This window comes from Panthera leo, chromosome A2 (assembly GCF_018350215.1).
Source record: "Panthera leo isolate Ple1 chromosome A2, P.leo_Ple1_pat1.1, whole genome shotgun sequence".
NCBI classification, from domain to species: domain Eukaryota; kingdom Metazoa; phylum Chordata; class Mammalia; order Carnivora; family Felidae; genus Panthera; species Panthera leo.
In genome coordinates this window covers 97850063-97874314 of record NC_056680.1, presented here as the reverse complement: position 1 = coordinate 97874314, position 24252 = coordinate 97850063, and the positions used below count along the sequence as shown (strand labels likewise).

The following is a 24252-nucleotide window of genomic DNA, read 5'->3' as shown; positions in this document are numbered from 1 at the left end:
CCTGTGATGATTTTGTCCTTCCTCATACAGTTGTGACAAAGTGTGACCTAAGTGATCCATTTTAAAGCTCATGGGTCCTTTGGAGGAGTACCACTAGGCTCCCTGTCCAGAACTGTCAAAATCTGAGCCAAAGGAGATCTGCACTTTCAGTGTGTCATCATGTTTATGTCTTATGAAGATTGGTTGTGGTAAAGATATAAAACCAAGAAGGATGTGACACCCTGGCAATTTCTCCTAGAGATAATATGGAAAGCAAATAAAAGACATAGCTTATTTACCTTCAGACTGATGTGTAGCCAGAGGAGTCTGGGTCTCCTTGGAGTACGACACAACTTCCCTGGGCAGAAAATCCACCTGGGTAACCTTCGACACACCCAGCCTGTGCAGTCTTCGTCTGTAAGTAACAAAGGACAAACACTTAAAAGAGGGAAGGCGTTCTTTGCAGAAAAGCTATCAGTAATAACGCACAGGACCAACACAAACCCCAACCTGCAGTTTCTCAGTGCAAGGGGCTTGGGCTGGACGCTGGGACACTTGGCTTCTTGGCCCATGTTGGCCCTAATTTTCTGGTGATGTCAGATAGGTCCCTCATGCTGACCCTCAGTTTTTCTATCTGTAAAACAAGGTCTTGGTCTGGCTCAGAGGAGACGCTTCCATTCTGAGCACCTTTGATTTTGCTTGTTTTAAATCAATAAAGGGAATTTTCATTGGTAATACAAGATCCTAGCCTCTTACATGAGATAGACAAAGGAAAAGCAGTGATTCTCAAGTCAGAAGAAAAGAAAGATGATTTCTTAATGGAGTAACATGTTTGCTATGATAGCATCGAGAGGAGCACATTCCAAGAGGGAGTATAACACTTCTCAGTTCTCCAGAAGAGGAAGTAACACAGATCAGCATGTGAATCTGTGTAAAGGCACATTGCTAAAGCATAGGTGAGTCAGGAGGGCACTGGGCTAAGAGTGACAGGATTTTAGCTTGGAATTCCCCAACTGTGACCATGTGCAAAACAATTTCTAAATATTTATGTCACGCTTCAAGTGTTTTCAGATGTTTCTAACATCTATCACGTCATCTGTTCTCACAACACCTCTAGGAGGCATATGGGAAGATGTTATCACCATCTCCATTTTATAGATGAGGAAAATGAAATGCAGTGTAAGAGACATGTCCAGGTATATAGAACTCATACATGGTTAAAGTACTGTTGGCCTGAATCCTGGTCCAGTGCCTTTTCCACCAAGCCAACTCCTACCTAGGGCTCTTAATGGTGGTTTCTGAGTTACTGCAGAAATCTGAAGTGCCTTCTGAGTCCCCCAGGAACATCCAAATCATGGCGGCAGCAGAGTCTGGTGGTTAAGCGCGTAGACTCTAGCCCCCCCACTTACCAGCTGTGTGTGTGATCTTAAACAAGGTGCCTAACCTCTCTGCACGTCAGTTTTGTCATCTATAAAATGGAGATATTACTATTACTTGCTATTAGGATTGTTATGGGAACGTATATATACGACACACATATGATGCATATACTACATATGTATTATGTGCACATATGTACATAATTTTCACACTTACATCTTAAAACAGTTTCTGGAACATTATTTTTAACAAATAGACTTAATATTAGGATGGGACATATTCTACTGTGTTTCTTAAAAATTTCCAGGCATAGAGTATGTATGCTTCTCTCTGACAGGTAATGAAAACTGAAATAAATGCATAGCTCAATAGCACATACAGGGAATCCTAGTTACACTCCCTAGTTCTCTATGGCCAGTAGAAGCACATTTTATTCATATTACTGTTTTTAATTATTACTAGCAGATGGCACAGACTCATTGTATTTTTAGCACTTCTAGCAATAATAAAATTTTAAAAATGCGTGTCACAGCTGGAAATTTCCTTGTACAATCTCCCAAGCATTCTAGGAAAAAAGTTTTTCTTCTTTTCTAGGAGCTACTCAAACAACTGAGGTGATAGCACAGATGTGTACAGAGTAGATGTGCACAAAGTTCTCTAAACGCCGGTTAGAAAACAAGCCTGTTTGGCCATCTCTGAAGTGGCCATAACCAGGACCATAGTCGTAGCTGCACACAGGCCTGGGCCTCACAAGCCTCACTCACTCACAAGTCTGCACCGCAGAATGTCAGGCTGGGTTCCCAGAACTCCGTGCAGCCTCCTCACACAGAGTTAGTGGAAAACACACAAAATACACTAGAAACAAAGTTGCCAAACAAGGTAAAAGGCTCAAAGTTTCAAAGTAAGAAACTCAGGTATTAGTTTAACATCTTAAGTCAGAGAAGAATGTTTTCTTTCCTGAAATAGGTCTTTCTCCAAGCACTTGAAAAAACAAGCATGAATAGACACCCCAGGACTGCTTGGGGTAATGCCCCTCCTGCTGTTTCATAGCCCAGAGCATCTTTCTGAGGTCGAGAGAGGTCAGGCTGCATCACACAAGCAAAGATATGGAAAGAAATGTATGCTGGTATGACAGCCCCACCTTTTCAAATGAAGTCACCCCTGGCATGAAGGGATTGCCCTGGATCCTAGACTTCTATGGGCATCTATGTGAGGCCCAGAGATCTCCATACTCCCACTGAAAGGTACCTACACCTTCAGGCAGGGATTCTAGGGTTTCTTGCTGATGGGATATAAGCCATAGGCCTATCTTGATGGGTAACCATCAGCAGGCACTGGAAATAGGAGGCTGACATATAATTTGATAATCCACCATGGCAAATCAAAACCAACTGATAAGACAGTATGGCATAATGGTCAAGTCATGGACTCATTCAGAAACAAATACGGCTTCGAATTCTATGCTTGGTCACTTATCAACCGAATGGTAGGTGAAAACTTTGAACAAGTGACAAGCCCTACTAAGCCTCAAGTTTCTTATCTGTAAAGTGGGTACACATCACTGAGTGGTTGTGAAGACAGAATGAAGCTAATACTTGCAAAGCACTTACTTGTGTGCCTGGCACATAGCAAGCAGCTCCTGGCTTAAGCATCTCTACTTTTAATTTATTTATTTTTGACTGGTGATGCTTGTATTTGTTTTAAAAAACCAGAGAGGACAGATTTATGAATGCTCTATATTAAACATTCTTTAAGACAGCAGATTTGAAGATGATCTCTTTCAATGAAGCATGAGAATCACCCACCAATGTCTTTATATGGGCACATGTATCCTTTTGGCTGCTTGGGAGACCCTATCTGCTTTTCCTTTAACTGAAAGCATTATCACCATGACACTTCTCAGCTGTCAAAACTTAGTCTGCATGAGTGAGCTTATCTCACTAAACAAAATGTTTCCTTTTCTCAATAACTATCAAAAAGTTTCCACCAGTCCCTCACTGATGCTGTATTTGCAAACCCAGGGTCCCAACTCAACCCATGCCATCAAGAATAAATAAAAGTTAAGTTGTGATGAAGTGATTCTCCACATGTGCCGATTGGTTGATACATCAATGAACTTGTCCTTTTCCCTTGAGGGTGATTTTGTCTCAAATGATTTATAATTTTAAAGCAACGGCTTATAATGCTTCTTACTGGGTAATGGATAGATTACTGTGTCTTTCCCTGCAGTCTCTACATTGATTCAGCTGCATTTATAGCAAATGCTTTTATACTTTGTGGCTATTCTGCTGTTGCTTTAGTAACTGTGTAGTTATAATGCAGATAAACACTTTTTATATATTATCTTATTATAGCCTCATTACAATTTTACATCCTATTCCATTTTTACACTTTAAAAAATTAAGGTTCAGCGATAGTAAGTCGTTTGCTCAAAATCACAAAGGTAGTAAGTGACAGACCCAGGCCTTTGGCTCTGTCAAACAGCAAGTTAAGGGCCATGTTCTTAGAAACTGTTCTCTGTTGACCCTGTCCTCTGATTTTTTTTCCTAATGTTTTATGAGCATAGCCTCACTGAGGCACACTCTTACAACCTAATATAGTAGAGGGTCAAGCACATGTGATCATTTTATATAAGTATGAGAAAGGATTCCTGAGACACAGCGAGGCCTATATTATTGGGACATAATCGAAGGATCCTGTTTGCAAGGTGAGCACCACACAATGGTTCCCAGTCCTAGCTGGTTCAGACAGGCTTGCCAGTAGGTGGCACCCTTCCACAGCAAAGACCTTCCTCTTAGGTGTGTTCTCTGAGTCCTCCATTCTGAGTATTTCCTAGACCAGTCCTGGGGCCTGCATGTCAGTGGATCCAGAATCCATCCATTTATACAATTCTGTGATCGAGGCCTTCTTCAACTTCCCTTTTTGTAGAAAAACATTTCTACAATTTTATCAGCTGAAAAAATTATTATAAAATGTTTAAGACATGAAGTACACAGTAGTTATTTCCTTTAAGTACAAACTTTGAGCACCATATATTTTTTATTTTTATTCAAGCCTTATCAATTCATATTTCTTTTATACAAGGATACAAATTAAACTGCTTAGCAAGAGAGGGGGGGAAAAAAACCAATGTAGCACTAATGTTACTATAATTCCTTTTCCTTCTAATCAGGCTATAAATTCCATACTGGCTCTTCAGTTCTGGCTCTGGGATCACTTAGCTGCCATCCCACTCCCCCTCCTACAAAGCTCATGCTCTCACCTACGTACAAGCAGATACTTCCGCTATCACCCCTCGTACAGGCCACTGTATTCACCTCTTTTCATGTCTGATATGACTGCAAGCTTGCTTATTTATCCCTTACTGATTCATCTCTGTAGCTTGGGCCTCAGTTCAGTGTCAGGTACAGAGGAGGCACTAAATCAATGTTTGAGGAAGGAAAGGTGGGAAGAAGAGAAGACTAGAAAAGGGGAAAGGCAGAAGGCATCCTACAGAAGTGTAAACTGAGATTTGAATTATCAAATGCCAGGTGGACATGGCATTATTATTAAATTATACTGTGTATTTTCACCTTGGTAGTTTATTCTAAAATAAGAGGCTTTAATAGAATTTTAAATACACCGAATTAAATGTGTATCATGTTCTAAATAATCATAAGAGAGCGAGTCAGTGTCACTTAAGAAGTACAATAAGGCTTCATATATTTGGATTCACTGTGACCACATTTAATAAATATAGAGGGAACCCAAACAGAAGTCCTAGAGCAGGGGCTCCCAAAGTGTGGTCCTTGACCAGCAGCCGCAGTACCGTTTGGGAACAGGTAAGAATGCAAATTCACAGGCCCCACCTGAAAACTACTGAACCAGAAACACTGCGGGCAGAGTCCAGTGATTCCAATGCCCATTAAAGCCTGAGTACCAGTGAGTTAGAAATACTGGACAGAGACTTCACCGTTTAACCATATTCACCTGGGGATCCCCGAATGTAGCCAATTCCTAGAGGATGAGGCCTTAGTCCCACTGAAAAGGGAGGAGAGGATGTCCCTGGACCAAGTTTATAAAGCTCTATGAGACGGGCCAGATGCAAAGATGAACAAAGATGAAGAAGAGGTAAGAGGCAGGCAAAGAGACCAGTGCAAGTCTTTCCTATATCTAAAAACTAAAGAGTCAGGCAGAGGATGCCAGAGACACTGGGCAATGAACCCCGATCCCTCACAAGCTAACTTGGCATGGTCCTAGAATGACAGAGGGCCCGTATCTCCCCAGGGCTGGGGTGGGACTCCCACTAAAAGTCCTGGAAGCCTCCTTGTCAACTAATCCTGTCAATTTGGCTTAACAAGCTGGCTGAGGAAAGTTGCAATGTTTCTTCTGAAAAGAAAGATCAGATTTTGACAAGGAATAAAAAAGTGAAGCTATCTGAAGTCTGAGAAGGTCACTGGCTGGTGCTCAGGATGTAAACGTTTCCAGTTCACCACAAGCATAGTCCAATCTACCCAGGTTCTGTCCATTTGTCCTTGGTTGGACATTCTGAATCACAAGAAGAAAACTACTCCCTTGAATGAGTGGAGACAGACCCCCATTATTTTTTCTGTTTTGAGTTCAACTGATATCTATCCAACCACAGTAAGGTTAGCATGACTTTGCTAAGCTGCTTACAAAGTTTCGTTATTCAAGAAAGAGGAAAACCCCAAGTGTGACCTAAGCATTGTCTATGATGTCTACCAAAGTTGACGAAAATAATGGTTATATCCCAAATAGAAGGGTTCTGTCCTATCATTAACAGCATGAGAAACATGCGCATTGCCATTGGAATTCTAATAAATATATACTATGTGGCTCCCATTTCAAAAGTGGATGACAGTGAATAAAAACTTCACTAATATTTTTTAAGTGTTTAATACTTTAAACATTCTTTAATACTAAAGAGAGAAAATACTTGCAAAGCAAAGCGTTATCTACCAAAATCGATACCCTGCTCTTGTGCCTATGTTCTGAAAAGGTCTCCATTCTTTTCAAAGCCACGAGCATCAGAACTTCAGCTTCTAAAGCCAGTGCACCTGCAACCTGAAAATATGGAGACAGCCATTGTTTTGGGCCTACATGTGGAGTGCTAAAGAACACCCACTAGTTGTCAAAGAAACTACTATCTATTGCCTTTAAAAATAAAGGTGGGGTGCCTCCAAGAGACTTGGAACTCATGCAGATAAAACCCAGAACAGATATTCTCAGAGACAAGGAGTTATTCAGCCAGATGCCAAAGTAGGTCAAGGCTAAGGAATAAAAGAATGTCTTCACTGGACCCAGACTCAATCCTGCTGGGTTTTATTCCTGCATATTTGCATGTGAATATTTCATCCCATGATACATTAATGGTGCCGCCAAAGAATGTTTCTAGTGCTGCTTCTAAAATTCCTTGAGGCTTCTCAAAGAAGATTTCCTAAGACAGCAAGAATGGGAATGGTTCCATTTTCCTTCTTGTCCAAACATCTTATGTGGGTATGCACAGTGTCTTTGACAACTGGCAAAGGAACCACTTCAGCCAACATCATTATCAGCAACCACAATTTTTGAAACATGACACTATCCCAGATCCTAACATTATGAGCAGAATAAAGAGATCAAACATATACATCAAAAGGAAAATAGGAATGAAAAGTAGCAAATAATAAAAGCCAACATAAGTGATCCACACAGTAAGTGGGACAGGAGAGTATAATGGGCAGATTACCATGTGCTTCAATAAATAAAGTTTCACTGGGACTGAAGGCCTGATGTGAGTCTTGAAGGATAAGATAGGTGAGTCTACTCAGGTAGAAAGGAATGAGGAGGGTAACCTAGGGAGGCAGTCTTGTGCAAAAAGATCTGGAGACCAAATTCACATTTCATACCTGACAGATCAGGTTTTCAGGGAAAAAAAAAAAAAAGTTTTAAGCTGAAGAGCAATGGAAGAGTAAGTTTTGAGAGGTACACTGTGAGCAGATTATTCTTAGAGGGCTTAAAATCTTGGGCTAAAGAACTTGAACTTCATGCTGTAAATAATGGGAAATTACTGAAAGTTACTGAGTAAGAAATTGACCACTGCAAAGAAACATTTCAAACTTGTTAGCATAGCAACCATGTAAAGAATGGTATCAAGTCTCTTTTTGACAAGTGAGCAACCAGAGGCTGTGTGTGGGACCTTACAAGCTGAGTGTGGGGGAACCGCAAAAGGATCTACAAGCAGAGGGTGGGTGGGTTCAGTAACCAAAGAGAAAATCCAGGCAAAGCACTAATTCAAAGGACGCAGCCAGAGACATGGTTATTGGATTTGTGACCGGCAGTCTAAGAAATGTGGAGACTTGGTCCAAGGTGATAAGAAAGCACTCAGTAGTTATGGCACAGGGAACAGAAAGGATATGCCGTACTTTGGTAACTCTAGAAAAGAAATGAAGGTAGACCTTAGCAGTTTACTTGGTATGGAGGGTGAAGGAAAAGGAGCAGACTGGTGATTATTTCAAGGCCTCATGCCTTATGGGAAGAAAAGTGAATGGTATAACTGGAAGACAGAGGAATCCACAGAAAGATATGCTTTGGGGTAAAAAATGAGTACCTCAGTGGATGAGTTTCTGGTGAAGGGTTATCCCATTGTACGAGATATAAGACCAAAGCTCAGAAAAGAAGACAAAACAGAAATTATGGCCCTGGAAGCCACCAAATGAGAGTCAAATGAGAAAATGCTGCATCCATAGAAAGAAAGAATATAGGCAGCCAAGGGCACAGAAACTCACGTAATATGAAATGACAAAGGGTAATTTGTTTTCCAAACACTGTACCATAGTATAATTAGTTGTGTCAAGGTGTGACATCTCAAGAACCGATTCCTTGGATTGGGAATGGGACACCACGTGGAGGAAAGGTGACAATGGGGCGCCACACAATGGAAGTGAACCTGGCAGGCAGCCCCTTACCACACTCCTTTTATCACCTATGTTCTAAGTGGGTGTTTTCCTCCAAGAACTGGAAAGCAACTTGATGGCTGACCTTTTCTGATTACCTCAAAAGAGATGAGTTTCCATTTTCTATGTTCACATTTAAAAAAATCATTTGAGAGGTATTTATTTCATTTCCATGATATTTACTTCTTACTGTGCAGAGATATTAGTTTGGCAGCTAAAGTATTTTTGCTGAACAGAAGCAAATGTCAAGTCTGGCTCAGTCAACAGGCACAGCCAAAGGGTTTGCCTTGAATTTCATAACACAAGTAAATCTTGCAAATTTCCAGGATAAGAGAAAAGTCAAAATAGTCACGGTTACAATACAGCTTGGCAATATGAGTGGGGGTTCTGCTGTCACGTGTCCACCTTACAAAGGAAAACTGAAAGTTCAGAATTACAAAAACAGGCAGCACAGAAGTGTGTTCTCTCCAATATTACATAAAAAACAATAATAATATAAAAATTTGGTTGAAATGGCCTTTTACTGACTTAATATTCATGAACAACCTTCTGTAGAAGTTGCAACATAAAGCTATAAATTTAAACAATTCTTTAAGTCACTTAGGACCAACGTATAAGCAGACATCCTTGCCAACTGGTCATACTCATTTTTCTGAAATGGAATAAAAAAAAAAGAATAAAGTTTTATGAAAATCCTGCTGCTAGTGTGGAACAGAAAATATCCTCTACCTGCTTACTCAAGGTTCTTGAGAACAGAAAACAAAGACTGGCTGATAGCAAGTAGCTTCTCAAGAAATGTTTGAGGACTGGATAAATGAGTACCTTAAGAGGTAAGTAAAGTGTTTTCTCTCTCTCTTGTGACTTTTAATTGAATCTGTTAAAACCAGTTTATTGAAGTTTTTCATGGGTCAAATTTTACTATATACTTACAGACTCTGAAATGCATTTTACCATTACCTTTTGATACACACAGGTTATAAGCTGCTGTTCCATATTTCAATTTCCACAGAGTGTGTGATTAGGTGTTATTAAAAAGGCAGAGATTGACAGTTCTTGAGTTCCAGCCCCGCATCAGGCTCACTGCTGTCAGCTTGGAGCCTGCTTCAGATCCTCTGTCCCCTTCTTTCTCTGCCTTTCCCCCACTCATGCTCTCTCTCTCAAAAATAAATAAAACATTTTTCAAAAAGGCAGATATTGGGGTGCCTGGGTGGCTCGGTTGGTTAAGCGTCTAACTCTTGGTTTCGGCTCAGTTCACAATCTCACAGTTTGTGGGTTCGAGCCCCACATTGGGCTCTGCACTGACAGTGTGGAGCCTGCTCAGGAATCTCTCTCTCTCCCTCTCCCTCTACCCTTCCCTTGCTCACATGCTCTCTCTCAAAATAGACAAATAAACTTAAAAAAAAAAAAGGCAGAGATCATCCATATGCTCAAGAAGAATACAACCCACATTTTTCTCAAGAAAATACTAGACCTTGTTACATAGGAAACCTTAAAAATTAATTCAAACCAGGGATTTAAACATAATAAACAACATTTGGTAAAACTCTTGAAGAACAAGCAAAAAGAGGGTTACTTCATCAAACACTAATGAGGTTATTACTGTTCTGTTAGTCAAATCTGTTAGTAAAACTCTTGAAGAACAAGCAAAAAGAGGGTTACTTCATCAAACACTAATGAGGTTATTACTGTTCTGTTAGTCAAATTAGTCAAAAACGATTTTAAATGTGAAAAGTCCTCTAAAACTGCCTGTCTAGATTTTCTCAAACACCTACCACCCTCTTGAAAATACATGTTTTTCTAGTGCCTTCATAGAGCTACTTTAATTTCTATTCTTGACAGAGTGATCTCTCTATTTCTCCACAGCAGTATGGGATGGTGCCTCGTGGATTCAGGAGTTAACACTCGCCCTCTCTCTCAGCTGAGAATAAAGGAAAGGTTGAGAGGTAGGAGAGGTCACCACCTTCTACCAATGTCTCCCAAGGATAGAAGGCATCCCTAAGTGCCTCCTTCAGGAAGGAGCAGCCACATCCCTCACAGCAGGTTTCTTCTCATTCTCACTTTGTTCCAAATATTTTTAAAAACCTACCAAGAGTTTAATATACAATGACACAGAGGACATACAGTTGTGAGGCTCCAGTATAATCAGAAGGTACTAAATATTCCTATATGCTATTGGGTTTAACAATTTTGAGTGATGGGTCACAAAAGACCCTTATTGCTTATTGATATCTACTCGTGGTTGAGAATCTTTGCTTCCCTCTCCCCTTGTGCTGACTCAGCACATCTCCCTAAATACTGACAATCTCATGGTGGCATCTGTACTTATGTTTCCTACATAAAAGAACAAAAAATATTTAAAATATAATCCCTCTCTCAAACTTCCCCATCGCAACCCCAAATTTCACTTCCCAGTTTATGTAGATTTGTTTCTATACTGTGATCTTTTAATTGACTCTTTTTATCCTATTATTTCACTTTCTACTTCTATCATCTTCAATTCACTTAATTTATTGTAATAGCATAAGAAAGCAAAGCATTTTTGGTACTTTCATAAGTATTTGGTTAAAAAACAAATGGGTCAAATTTATTTTCTCATTTTATTTGGAATTTTCTTAAAGCTTTCTTTTTCCTAAATGTCATATTATCTCCCTTATTTGTCTACGATGCCATTTTCTTTACTGATCACATAGATAACATACAAATCAGAATCAAGTGACACAATATTTGTCCTGCTAGCCAGGGTGGAGTGATAGAAAACAGATTTATTCTAAAAAAAAAAAAAAAAAAAAAGAAGACAGCAGTTTGAATGAAACAACGGTTTGTAAGATACTGGGGGTCAAGCAATGATGGACACTAATATATGAAAGAGGGAAACAAAAGATGAGTCCAATAACTGCCCCAGCTTACTGCATTCAGAGAGTTCTCAGGCCATGGTGCAGAGAAGTAATCCAGGTGAAATCTAGCAGACTCCCTAAGTTAAGGAGACAACTGAGAGTCTAGGGATACCAAGGCAGTTAGAATTCACAGGACAGAATAATAGAAAGGAATACTACAAAAAGAGAAAACTCAAAAGATCTTCAAAGGGTTTCCCTTGAGGATTCAGCTTAGTGCTAATATAGTGCAAGTATGTGAGGAAATCATCTGAGGCCAAGGAAAGAACTACCTGAAAAAATTAAAGGTAACAGTTCTGGGCACTCACACAGTTAGTGCCTGTTCCCACCGACTAGGCTAGAAAACCTCAAGATTTATGGGTCATTGTGTACAGTGCAGGAATTAATTAGCCCCAGGCTGAGCACTGCATCAATCCCAACTAAGAAATCTTAAAAATAGGGCTTGAAAGGATCAAACTGTTTCCAAGTGAATTAACTGTATCTTAGAACAAATCTCAAGAAGATTTCTATAAATTCAGATATAGACAATACCTAACAAACTAATATTCACAATGTCTGACATAACCAAAAATCAGCAGACCTACAAAGAAACAGGAAAAAAGGACTATAATGAAAAGATATGTCAACAATTGCAACTGACCCAGAACTAAGACAGATTAACACTGTACTTCAAGTGTTCAAAAAGTTAAGTAGAAACATGTAAGATTTCTCCTTTTAAATTTATTTATTTATTTTGAGAGAGACAACCAGCACAGAGTTCAATCCAGGGCTCAAACCCACGAACCATGAGATCATGACCTGAGCTGAAGTCAAGAGTGGGAGGCTTAACCGACTGAGATACCCATGGGCCCCACGCATATAAGATTTCTTTAAAAGACCCAAACTGAACTTCTAGAAGGAAAATTACAATGTATGAAATTAAAAAGTCATTGAGTACTTTTTTTTTGAAATACTAGAAACCACAAAATAAAAGATTAGTGAACATACACACACATACAAACAATGGAAATTATCCTAAATAAAACACAGATCCCCTTTCTCTCTCCTCCAGCTATCCAAGATGCCGAAAGGAAAGAAGGCCAAGGGGAAGAAGGTGGCCCCAACCCCTGCTATTGTGAAGAAGCAGGAGGCCTAGAAGGTAGTCAATCCCTTGTTTGAGAAAAAGCCCAAGAATTTTGTCATTGGACAGGACATCCAGCCCAAAAGAGACCTCATGCACTTTGTCAAATGGCCCTACTACATCCAGCTGCAGCAGCAAAAGGTTATTCTCTGTACGTCTAAAAGGGCCTCCTGTGATTAACCAGTTCACCCAGACCTTCGACCACCAAACAGCTATTCAACTGCTTAAGCTGGCCCACAAATACAGACCAGAGACCAAGCAAGGGAAGAAGCAGAGATTGCTGGCCCGGACTTACAAGCTGCCGGCAAAGGGGATGTCCCCACTAAAAGGCCACCTGTCCTTCAAGCTGGGGTTAATTCTGTCACCACCTTGGTGGAAAATAAGAAGGCTCAGCTGGTAGTGATTGCACATGATGTGGATCCTATTGAGCTGGTTGTCTTTCTGCCTGCCCTGTGTCATAAGATGGAGGTTCCCTAATGTATCATCAAGCAGAAGGCCAGCCTGGGGCACCTGGTCCACAGGATGACCTGCACCACTGTCACCTTCACACAGGTTAACTCAGAAGACGGAGGAGCTCTGGCTAAGCTGGGGAAGCCATCAGGTCCAATTATAATGACAGACACGATGAGATCCGCCGCCACTGGGGAGGCAATGTCCTGGGTCCAAAGTTGGCGGCTCGCATCGCCAAGTTGGAAAAGGCAAAGGCTAAAGAACTGACCACCAAACTGGGCTAAGTGAACACTGTTGAATTTTCTGTACATTAAAGTAATAAAAGGCTCTCTTTCAGCCCGTGTCAATTGGCAAACACCAAACCAAACCAAAACAAACAACGACACAGATAGAAAAGAAAAATAAGTAAATAAAGCAATTTAACCATGGAAAATTTTCAAGTAACCTAATATACATGTGATTTGAGTTCCCAGAGGAGCAGAAGGAACAGAAGAAAATATATGCAAAAATAATGGTAAAGTTTTTCCAAATTTGTTGAAAACTCTAAACCCAATGATCCAAAGACTCTCAGTGAACCCAAGCACATAAAACATGGAGAAAACTTTATCAAGGTACATAGTAATCAAATTGCTCAAAATTAGTGAATTTCTGCCTTAACAGAAGACCTTTCCTTTAAGAAATGTTAAAGGATATCCACCAGGCAGAAGTAAAATTATACCAGGTGGAAATATGGATCTATACAAAGGAATGATAAACATCAGAAAAGTATTTACTACATGAGTAAATATATAAGATATTTTTTCTTAATATTTTAATTTCAGTGATAATTGGCTACTTACACAAAAATAAAAATAAGGCAGTGTATGCTTTATAACAGAATTAAAAACAAAATGTATGACAACAATACCACGAAAATCAAGAAGTTAAATATAAATGTAAACATATTAAGAAGTTCTTGTACTATACAGGAAGTGGAACAATATCATTTGAAGGTAGATCATGATAGATTAAAGATATACATTATAAATACTAAAGCAACCACTAAAATAATAAAGCAAAGAGATACAGCTAATAAGTCAAGAAAAAGTTAAAATAGAATAATAAAAATTTCAATACAAAAGGAAGTACAAAAAATAATAATAAAAGGAAAGAAGAATACATAGGACAAATAGAGAACAAATATCAGTAGTACAGATTTAAGCCCAACCATATCAATAATTACATTAAATGCAAATAGTGCAAATATCCCAATTAAAAGACAGAAACTATTAGAACAGATAAAAATATAACACCCAATTACATGTTGTCTATAAGAAATGTACTTTTAATGTAAAGAAACAAATAAAAGTAAAAGTTAAAGAGTGAAAAAAGATATACCATGCTAACACTAATCAAAAGAAAGCTAGAGTGGCTAATATTAATGTCACACAAAGGAGATTTGGAGCAAAATATATTACCAAGGACAAAGAAGTTCATTTCATAATGATAAAGACATCAATTTATCGAGAGACATGAGAATCTTAAACATTTCTGCACCTAATACAATATTTCAAAATACATGAAGCACAATCTGACAGAATTGCAAGAAATAGGAAAACTCAAAACTGTAGTTAGAAATTTCACCCTTCTAGCAATAATTGATAGAGCCAACAAACAGAACATTAGCAAAAGATACGGAAGATTGAAACAACATAATCAACCAATTTGACCTAACTGACATTTATAGAACATTTATGGAACAACAGCACAACACATCCTTTTCAAGGGCACATAGGACATTTACTAAAACAGATCATACTATGGACCATAAACTAAGTCTGAACAAATTAAAAGGACACAAATAGTACAAAATATGTTCTGTAACCAAAAAAAATTTAATTAGAAATCAATAACATAAAGATCTCTGGAAAAAACCCAAATATGTGGAAACTAAATAACACACTTCCAAATAGCTCATCACTTAAAGATGAAGTAAAAAGGGGAAACTGGAAAGTATTTTGAATTCAATGAAAATGATTGAAATATATCAAAATTTGCAAGATGCAGTAAGTAAGGGGAATTTTATAGCACTACATACCTATATTAGAAATGAAGAAAAGTCTCGGGGTGCCCGGGTGGCTCAGTTGGTTAAGCATCTGACTCTTGATTTCAGTTCAGGTCATGATCTCACAGTTTTGAGATTGAGCCTGCACCAGGGCTTGGGATTCTCTCTCTCTCCCTCTCCTGACCCTCCCCCATTTGCACTTTCTCTCTCTCAAAATAAATAAACGTTAAAAAAAAAATGAAGAATGATCTCAAGTCATTGCTCAAGTCTGCTTCTACTTTAAGAAACTAGAAGAGGAAAAGCATATTAAACATAAAGTAAGCAAAAGAAATATCAGAGTAGAAATTGGTGAAATAGAAAATAAAAAAATAAAGAAAATCAATGAATCCAAATGCTGGTTCTTTGAGAAGATCAATAAAATTGATAAACCTCTAGCCATACTTACCAGAAGACAAAGATATAAGACAAAATTTGCCAATATCAAGAATGAGACAGGTGACTATATCTACAGATTCTGTAGCTATAGAGTAAAGAGATAATAAGAGAATACATATACAAAATAAGATAATAACAGAATACATATACAATTTTAGGTCAATAAAGTTGCCAATGGAGATGAAATGGACATATTACTTCAAAGATACAAACTGCCAAAGCTCATTCAGAAAAATATAGATTTCCTCAATAGCTCCACTACTATTAAAATTATTGAATTTGTTTTTTAACTAGTCTCCACAATAAAATCCCAAACTCAAACCATTTCATAGACGATTGTATTCTACCACCTATTTAAGGAATCCTTGATATTAAAATTATGTCACCAAAAGCATGATCCATAAAAGATCAAATTTGTAAATTGGAATTTGTCAAAATTAAACAGGTTTGTTTTCTTAAAGACACTGTTAAGAGAATAAAAAAGACAAGTCACAAGTGGGGAGAAAATATTTACAAACTACACATCGAATGAAGGATTGTATCCCAAATATATAAAGAACTCTCAAAACTCCATGATAAGAAAACAACCCAATTCATAAACAATAAGGGCAAACGATTCAAGCAGACATTTCATCAAAGAAGATATTCATGTGGCAAATAAACACATAAAGAGATATTCAACACCATTGTCACTAGGGAAATGCAAATTAAAACCACAGTGAGATACCACTGCACTCCTCTAATAGTGTTTAAAAAAATTAATATTTTTAAAAATCCAAGTCAAGTGTTGTCAAGAATGGGGAGGGATTGAGGGCTTCATGCACTGCTGGTGAGAATGTATCCTGATAAAACCGCTTTGAAAATACCTTGACAGTCTCTTAAGTTAAATGTACATGCACTATATGATCCAGCCATTCAATTTGGTGACATTTACCCAAAAGAAATGAAAATATATGTCTATAAAATGATCTGTACATGAATGCTCATCAGTTTTATTTGTAATGGGCAAAAAAACCCCTGGAAACAACTCAAATGTACATCAAAGTGGCTGGATAAACAAACTGGCATATCCAGACGAAGGACTACTCAGCAATAGCAACGAATGAACTAGTGATACACATCTCACGTGGATCAATGTCAAAATAGTTATTCTGCATGAAAGAAGTCAGTCAAACGAGTGCCTATCGCATGGTTTCATTCATATGATATTCTAGGAAATATAAACGAACGTATAGTGACAGAAAGAAAACCAGTTGTTTGTTTTGAAGGTTGGGAGGAAGCAGGATGAGGGTTAAAAGGGCTGTGAGGAAACTTTTGGGGATGATGAATCTGTTTATCATCTTTGTTGTGGTGATGGTTTCATAAAATGTGTACACCTGTTAAAACTTACCAATCTGAGTAAATGTGTGCAGGGTTTTTGTTTTTTGTCAATTATACTTCAATAAAGCTGTTTAAAAAAATCAAGTGAATGTCAACTATCCTTCGATTAAAAAAAACAAAGGGACAGGGCAAGCCATGGGCTATGGTCAACCCCATGCCAAGCATCAAGAAGAGGAAATAAAATCTCCAGAAAAATCTTGTTGCCAGAAGTATATTCCACAAAACTGTGTATGAGAGAAAGACTGCCCTACACCAACTGTCAGAAAAGGGAAATTTTCACTAATCAGTATTTGAAATTGTAACTTGGCTAAAATCATCTCTTCTCTCAAATAGTCTGAATGCTCCTTACAAACTCTCTACGACCAACCACTCAGCGAACAGAAAATCTCATTTCTCATCTTTCTCTGACTCACTGGACCTGCTCTGAAGTAAAATGTGACAGGCAAGGTGGGAGCCACAGATACGCCACCTCCCCAGAGTAAGTCACAAGTTTTAATCTGCATAGTCAACTGAGTTTTAGCTTAGAAAACACATATAAATGGGAAAATTCCCAACTGTTCCACATCAGCAAGTGTAATTTAGCAATGCCACAATCTGTCTAAAAATCTGTTAATTTAAGCGCATCGGGTAGAGTCTGTGCCAGTTCCATCCTCTATTTTTTTTTTAAACACAATGAAATATTGAAGGATTGCACTCTGAAATTCCCCTGAATTGTAACATGCTGTATCTTCATGTTTCTGTGCTTGATTTAAGCCACATTTCTTGGTCATTCAAATAATAAAAATTGAAATATGACATACAATACACTACAAAACTAAATAGCCAAGAATTTAGTAATGTTGAAAAAGTGTTTTCGGTTAGCTACCTGAAATGTTGGGATATTTCTTTGGTTTAGCAGGCTTGTGGGTTTCCTGAGAATTCTTGCATACAAAGGGACACGGGCAGATGGCATTTAATCTAACACCCAGCCAGCCCTTCAACCTCCCGGGACACCTACAGCAGGCACTGACATTGATAGAAACCCACAGATACATGCCCAGGAATCTCAGAAATTCAAAATAAATAATAAATAAACAAACAAGTAAATAAATGGCCACTTTGAGATTTATGGGGTTAAATTTAGAAAAAAATGATAATTTTATAAAATACTGTAATAAAGTGTGCTATTCACATATGGAGGGACCGAGTGGCATATTTGGTAAATGTTTGTTAACTGGCTTGAGGGAAAGGGAGCAAGCCCTGGTTTGTAGCATTTGCCAATTTTTATAGTGTAAATACTTCCACCATGGCTGATTTCACTGAATGCAAAGCTGGGAAGAGAAACACACAGGCTGGCTGTCCTGAGCTTGAGCAAGAGCTGGTATAAGCACCCCTCTGGAAATATCTCATGCATCACTATGGCTAACTCCAGTCCCACAAGAGAAATAAATTCAGTTTCTAGGATATGCTTGTGTGTTTTATTCTTTGGGAATGAGTTTTCCATTCTGAAGCTATCTTTTAACCTGTGACAGTACAGTTCCATCTGGAAAAAAAAAATCTTTCCAATGTAGGCGATATTATCCATCAATATTTGAGATTTCTTAATTTTGAGAAATTGAACAAATTTGCTTTTTCTTTAACAGGAATCTTTATATGTTCAAACTTAATTCAAAATAAATGCTTCCTGTGACTCCCCAAAAAAGTGAAAAGGAAAGGAAACACACAAGACAAGACATTTTCATATCAATTTGAGACAAAAATTAACCCTAAGGCAATTTGTTAGTAGAAGCAAAGGATGGTAAGGGTATACTCAAATGTATCTCCTCCCACAGAATACTTGTGCCCCACCTTGAAGCAGAGGGGTGGGTGTAAGTTTATATTTTTGTTTTAGAAGAGTGTTGTTTTGCAGTGATAGGAATTAAGGAGAAATCAAAGCCACCTTTTTGTGGTGTTTTCCACAAAGAGGGACTTTCTTCAGAGCTTAACTTTATAAGGAAAACTAACAGAAGGAAATAAACTTCTCCAACTGGAAGTTCAACAAAAGGGGAAAAAAAAAACATGAGCAAACAACAGCTCCAGCATTTCAACACAACTATAGCAAAGAAATCATAAAAGGAGTAACAAAAGAGCAGACATATACCCAAGTTCTGAGTCTGACTGCAGCTGGAGCACTGAGGGGTCTGTGTCCCACTGCAGGGTCCTAATCGTGCAGCACAAAGGAAAAAGAACACAGAGAATTAACAAAAGGGGAGGGAAACAAACCAAACCAAACCATGTCATTCATCAAGGCAATGGCATCTACAGCACATACACAGAACATCTCCCTGCTTCTCCACCCCGCTCCAGCCCCAGGTTCAAGGAAGACCCCATGAATATCAAGTGACCAGAGAAAGTGAGGAGCAGTCCTTTCCTTTGAACATCTGTTTGATACTGGAAGTTATGCTTGTTTTCATGAAAGGAAGCCTTGAGCTAAATACTGACACTCTACCCACATCCCCACCCCTTTTTGGTTGGTTCTGCTTTTTACTCAAGCCTGACTGATTTGATCATGGAAACTGGTTCATGTTTCTCTGAAACCCTGGAGCCCATCTACACCTGGGAACACGGAGCATCTCCCTTGTGGAGAAGAGACCAAAGGCAAGGCTGCAGGGGGGCCAGAGCAGGAGTGTCTGGGGAGGTCAGACCAGATGGAGGCTGACTTCCAGGCCTGCTGAACTGCTGGCTTCCTCAAGTCAGTTACTGCAAGTATAATGCATTGGATTTAGAGGCTCACGAGTATTTTGGTGTTCCACTGAGATGATCACCAGCAATAACACTTGTCTCTATGATACCAGCGATATCATATCTTTTAAATATTTCACAAGAAACAGCACAAATTATCAACAGTTACCAAGGCATTCAGTTTTTCTTATTATTTCTCCTTCAAAATGAAAAGGGATGGGGAACCCGGGTGTCTCAGTCAGTTAAGAATCTGACTCTTTTTCACATTTCCGCTCAGGTCATGAACTCAGGGTTCCTGAGATCCAGCTGGACGTCAGGCTCTGCACTGACTGTGTGCAGAACCTACTTGGGAACCTTTCTCTCCCTTTCTCTCTGCCCTTCCCCCACTCATGCTTCTCTTTCTCTCTCCCAAAATAAATAAACATTTTAAAAAATATATAAAAAAAATAAAAGGGCATAGATCTTCTATAAACTGAGTGCACACAAGAACCTTTTTCAAACCCCATTACCTTTTGATTAATCTAAGTGTGGCCCACAGACCAGGAGCAGCAGCATCTCTGGGAGCTTGTTGGAAATGCAGACTCACATCTCACCCCAGACTCACTGACTGCACACTACTGTTTAATAAGGTCCCAAGCCGTTTGCAGGCGCCTTAAAGTTTGAGAAACCCTGCTCAGTTTCCTGGTCTCTAAAGACTTACCATGGCCTATGAGACAATTTAGTTTTAAGCTGACCTGGCCTACGGAAATCTTCCAAACATGTTTAACCACTGTCTCCCACTCACTGTGTCCTCTTTGATATTCTTCCCCTTAAGAGCTGTATGTCTTCCCTCAAATGCCACCTGCTCAGAGAGGATTTCCTTCTCTCACTACCTTGTAGCACTTCCTTGTCAGTCTTCATCCCTGTCCCTTACACCATTTTCCTTTCTTCATAACACCTATGGCTTTATTATGCATCAGTGTATTTATTACTGTTGGCTATTTCATCTAGATTTGAGCCTTACAATAGGTGGGGGTGGCTGGGTGGGTGGGCTATATCCCTAGATTATAGAGATATGCCTAGAAAAGTACCTGGCATACATACTTACATAATACAATATTAGTTGAATGCATGCATGAGTGGATGGATGATCTCCCTCTGGTTTTCTACAGGGATTACATGCAAATATACCTATAAAGCTCAAAGTAACTGTTTGGTAAACAGTAGTTATTCTTATTACTACCACATTCATTATATCTACTACGGATATTTCTTTGAGTCAATATCCTACCTATAGGCTCCTCCTGCAAAGGTAACAGATGCAGAGTCACAGCTTTCCTTACCAGCTCTGGCTGTGCTCTTGTCCTCTTACCTGGACGTTCTGAAACATCACAACTAAAATCCAGTGAGAATACTAATCAGCCACTGTTTCTTAGACCAGTGCTTCTCAACTTTCAGTGTGCATACACATACCTGAGAATACTGTTGAAATGCAGATTCTGATTTAGTAGGTCTGTGACATTTCTAACAGGCTCCAGGGGACATAGATGTTACCAGTCTGTAAGACCACACTTTGAGTAGCAAAGTCTTGACTTAGATCAGTGGGTTTTCAAACTCTGACAAGGATCAGAATGATATGGAGGGCTTACAAAACTACAGAATGCTCATCTCCAACCCCAGAAATTCTGATTCAGTAGGTCTGGGGTGGGGCCTGAGAAGTTGTACTCTAACAAATTCCCAGGTAATGCTTATAGCTGACCCTGGAACCACCTTTAGAGAATGACGGGGCTAGACTACTGCTTTCATTCGTCAGCAGACAGAAAGCATCGTAGATCCTCAAATATGTCAGCCTCTAAACCTGTGATTAACTCAAACCTGGCCTAAGGCCCAGGCCACTCTCAGACCAATTAAGTCAGAATGTGCAGGGTGAGATCCAAGCATCTGTATTTCTGAAAACTCTCCAGGTGATTCTAATGTGCAGCCAGGGGTGAGAACCCCTGGTCTGGACTCTTTCTCTGCTCGAGAAATGCAGCCTTTTCAGGTTCTGGACACTGATTCCTTCACCTGTTTCAAATGGTGGAAGTAACAGAATCTGTTACAGTGATTCATATTTGCTAATCATGTATCCCTGGAAATCAAACCGCTTATCTTTAAGGGCATTTCTTTGGCTATAGACAGAACAGCAGCCTCTGGCTCTGGCTGACTGTGAGAAGCATTCCCCTATAAGGGGTGGGGTCAGCTACTTGGCCCTCAATTTGCCTTGAGGTTCCTTACAGGACGACCTTTTTTGATCTTTTCACTTGTCCCAGGCAGGTGAAGAATGCAGCCGCTCCCAGGTGGTCTGGCTGTCCTGTTACTTATCTGACAGCTCATCTGTACTCACTGTATCCTTAAGAGGTAAAAATGATGATTCCATCAGAACCACTCAAAAAAGTCTACAGGTCAGCAGTCTGGAGTTTGCCTTTACTCAGTCAGAACAACAAGGGCTGGTCTATGTAACAAACCCACAGCGGTCCTGCCCCACAGTCACACATATATTATTTAGTAAAAGAAACCATAGTCATCGTCAGTAATGAGCAGTGGGATTGGGAGTCAAGCCAAGGATGCTACCAGGTGCGCCTCTTTTATTTTCTTCTCATTTTCCCATTATTATCTGTGGGGTGGTCAGACTTGCACAGAATGCACTCTCTCTTTGAAAAAGAACTTAAAGCCAATACATTAAATGGGCAAAGGTTGTCTCTGTCTCCACGAGTAGCCTAGACATGTGTATGAAACGTGGGCTGAATGCCTTCTGTGCAAGCTTGCAGAACTTCTCCATAGATGGCAGGACCTTGGAGAGGGCCACGCCTGGTTCTCTGGGTGGGAGATTTGTGTTTGGGATGTGACTGTACTGTGCATCCTGACGGAGCTCTCTGTCCTCAGCAAAATGAAGATGCTGGCCTAGAGACCATTTAAAGGCTTTTTGTTCTGTTTTGTTTCTGCCGAATCTTTTAAATCATTGGATGATTATTAAACTGCCTTTCAGTTCTCTCTTCTCCAATTGGTACCGTTTTTATAACCAATTGACACAGACCTTACTTCCCAATCATCTTCATATCAAGTTAGTGTATCACTGAAAATAAAATGATGGTTTCCCCACAGCTTCTTGGGTAGTGTGAAATCTTGCCAGGTAGCTTATTTTTTTAAATGAGGAAGTAGTGAAATTGTAAGTAAACAAACATTTGTGAACCTCATGTACTACCCCAAAATATTGTTATATAGAAATCACCCTGCTTAGTAGAGTAATTGGTTCTAGTCAGTCATTTTTGGAATGGACCAATCAATGCATGCAGGGAGAGGATATTTTTGACAAGAGCATTCATTTTCTTATTCAATAAATATCTATTAAAGGCCTAACATATAAAATACTATGAAAGAGGATGAAAAGAATTCTCAAGAAAACTACAACTCTTATAGAGAGATAAAACATGTATAAATAGTTTGGTAGAACTAAGCAGAAAGTAAAACATGCCATATAAGCCACAGATATGGTGTGGGACACGCATGGGACTTGCACTTAAGAATCTTACATTTTAGTGAAGGAATGAGAGGTATGAATGTTTGTACTTAATGATATAATGATAACATAGACACAAAAAAGAAAGTAGTTGTCATTACTTGCCCAGGCCTGGCACAGTTTAAAGTTTCAATAAATGTTAGCTGAAAAAATAAATAAATGCCACAAGAAAGATGAATAATAATGACAGCTATCATTTCCTTTCAGTGAGTGTTTACTCTGTGCCAGCCTACCAGGCATTGGACTCTACTCATTATCCTTTGGAAGCAAGAGAAGAGGAACACTCTCCCTCTAAAAAGATCAGAGATTCCATTTGACCTGGTTTTGGAAGGACAGGGTTAAGATTTGGATGTAACAGACTCATTTTCATCAGTGCCTAGTTTATTGGGTTTAAGCAGTTGACACGGTTTACTAGGTCTATTAAGAGCCTGTTATATTTTAGGTGTCAATGTACCAATTTATCATGAGAACAATAACTGCCAGGCAGAGCAGTTACACACACTGGATGAAGTCTTCTCTCCTTGAAGGCCAGCATCCTGAGAAGCCAGATGACCAGTAGTGTGTTTGGAATTAGAGAAAGTGAAGCTGAATGTTTTACTACTACAGCTTTTCCCTGCCCTACCCACACCCCCACCCCCTGCCCCACATCATGTCTGCCTCTTTCCACAAAACAAGACATACTCCCACTCAGTGCTCTCAGAGTCTCCCTTTTCCCCCAGTTATGGGATTCCCAAGTAAACCCTTTCTGATTGATGAAATCTTTCTTTAACTATGTCTGTTACATTTTGTCTTCTGTTCCTATATGGAAAACCATCCTGGCATTATTTGTTTGTTCATTTTTAAGAGCTGCATTTGTCTGCATTCATTAGGTTTAGGTTATTTCTTAGATTAACTCTCTGAGGATCTAAGAGAAGATTTCTGATCTTTCATGGAGAACCTGATGTTTGCACAGATTCAGAATAACCCAATAATTCTCTGCCTACTCTGGACTAAGGGGGCACTGTCATGGTTCTATGGTCCCACAGTTAGATTGGCAGTTTGAGACCTTTCCCAACTTTGTTTCAAACTACTACGTACAGAAGCTTCCCACCTCATGGAAAGTAATCATTCACTTACTCGACCCTATACGTGCCAGACAATGTAGCCTCTGGCATCTCATCTCAAAAAGCCTACCATGTAACATTTAGTTTACAATTTGGGAGACAAGGTGTTTTTCAATACATTTTTTAAAAAAAAATAGACAAAATGTCAAAATTCTTCATTAGCAGTGACCTATTCAGAGACTAACAGAACTTTATATTTTAAACTTTCTACCAATTCATCAGTAACTTCTTATAAAATTCTCCCTCCATTGGTACAATTTTATTTGCCCAGTTTCGGTTTATTAGATAGAAGTAAAAGTT

General features: G+C 39.1%; 1 protein-coding gene and 1 pseudogene across 2 annotated transcripts in view; one reads left to right on the top strand and one right to left on the bottom strand.

Moving 5' to 3' along the window:
• Positions 1–24252, bottom strand: part of DYNC1I1 (dynein cytoplasmic 1 intermediate chain 1) — a 308192-nt gene that overhangs the window by 237762 nt on the left and 46178 nt on the right. Inside the window, exons 5-6 of one of the 2 annotated variants that reach the window (XM_042918203.1) lie at positions 18734–18793; positions 279–394 (exon numbers count right to left, since the gene is read on the bottom strand). In XM_042918203.1, coding sequence (XP_042774137.1) covers positions 279–394; positions 18734–18793 — 176 coding nt within the window. The remainder of the gene's footprint in view (positions 1–278; positions 395–18733; positions 18794–24252) is intronic. The other variant, XM_042918213.1, reaches the window with a different exon arrangement.
• LOC122207890 lies at positions 12240–13039 on the top strand (annotated as a pseudogene).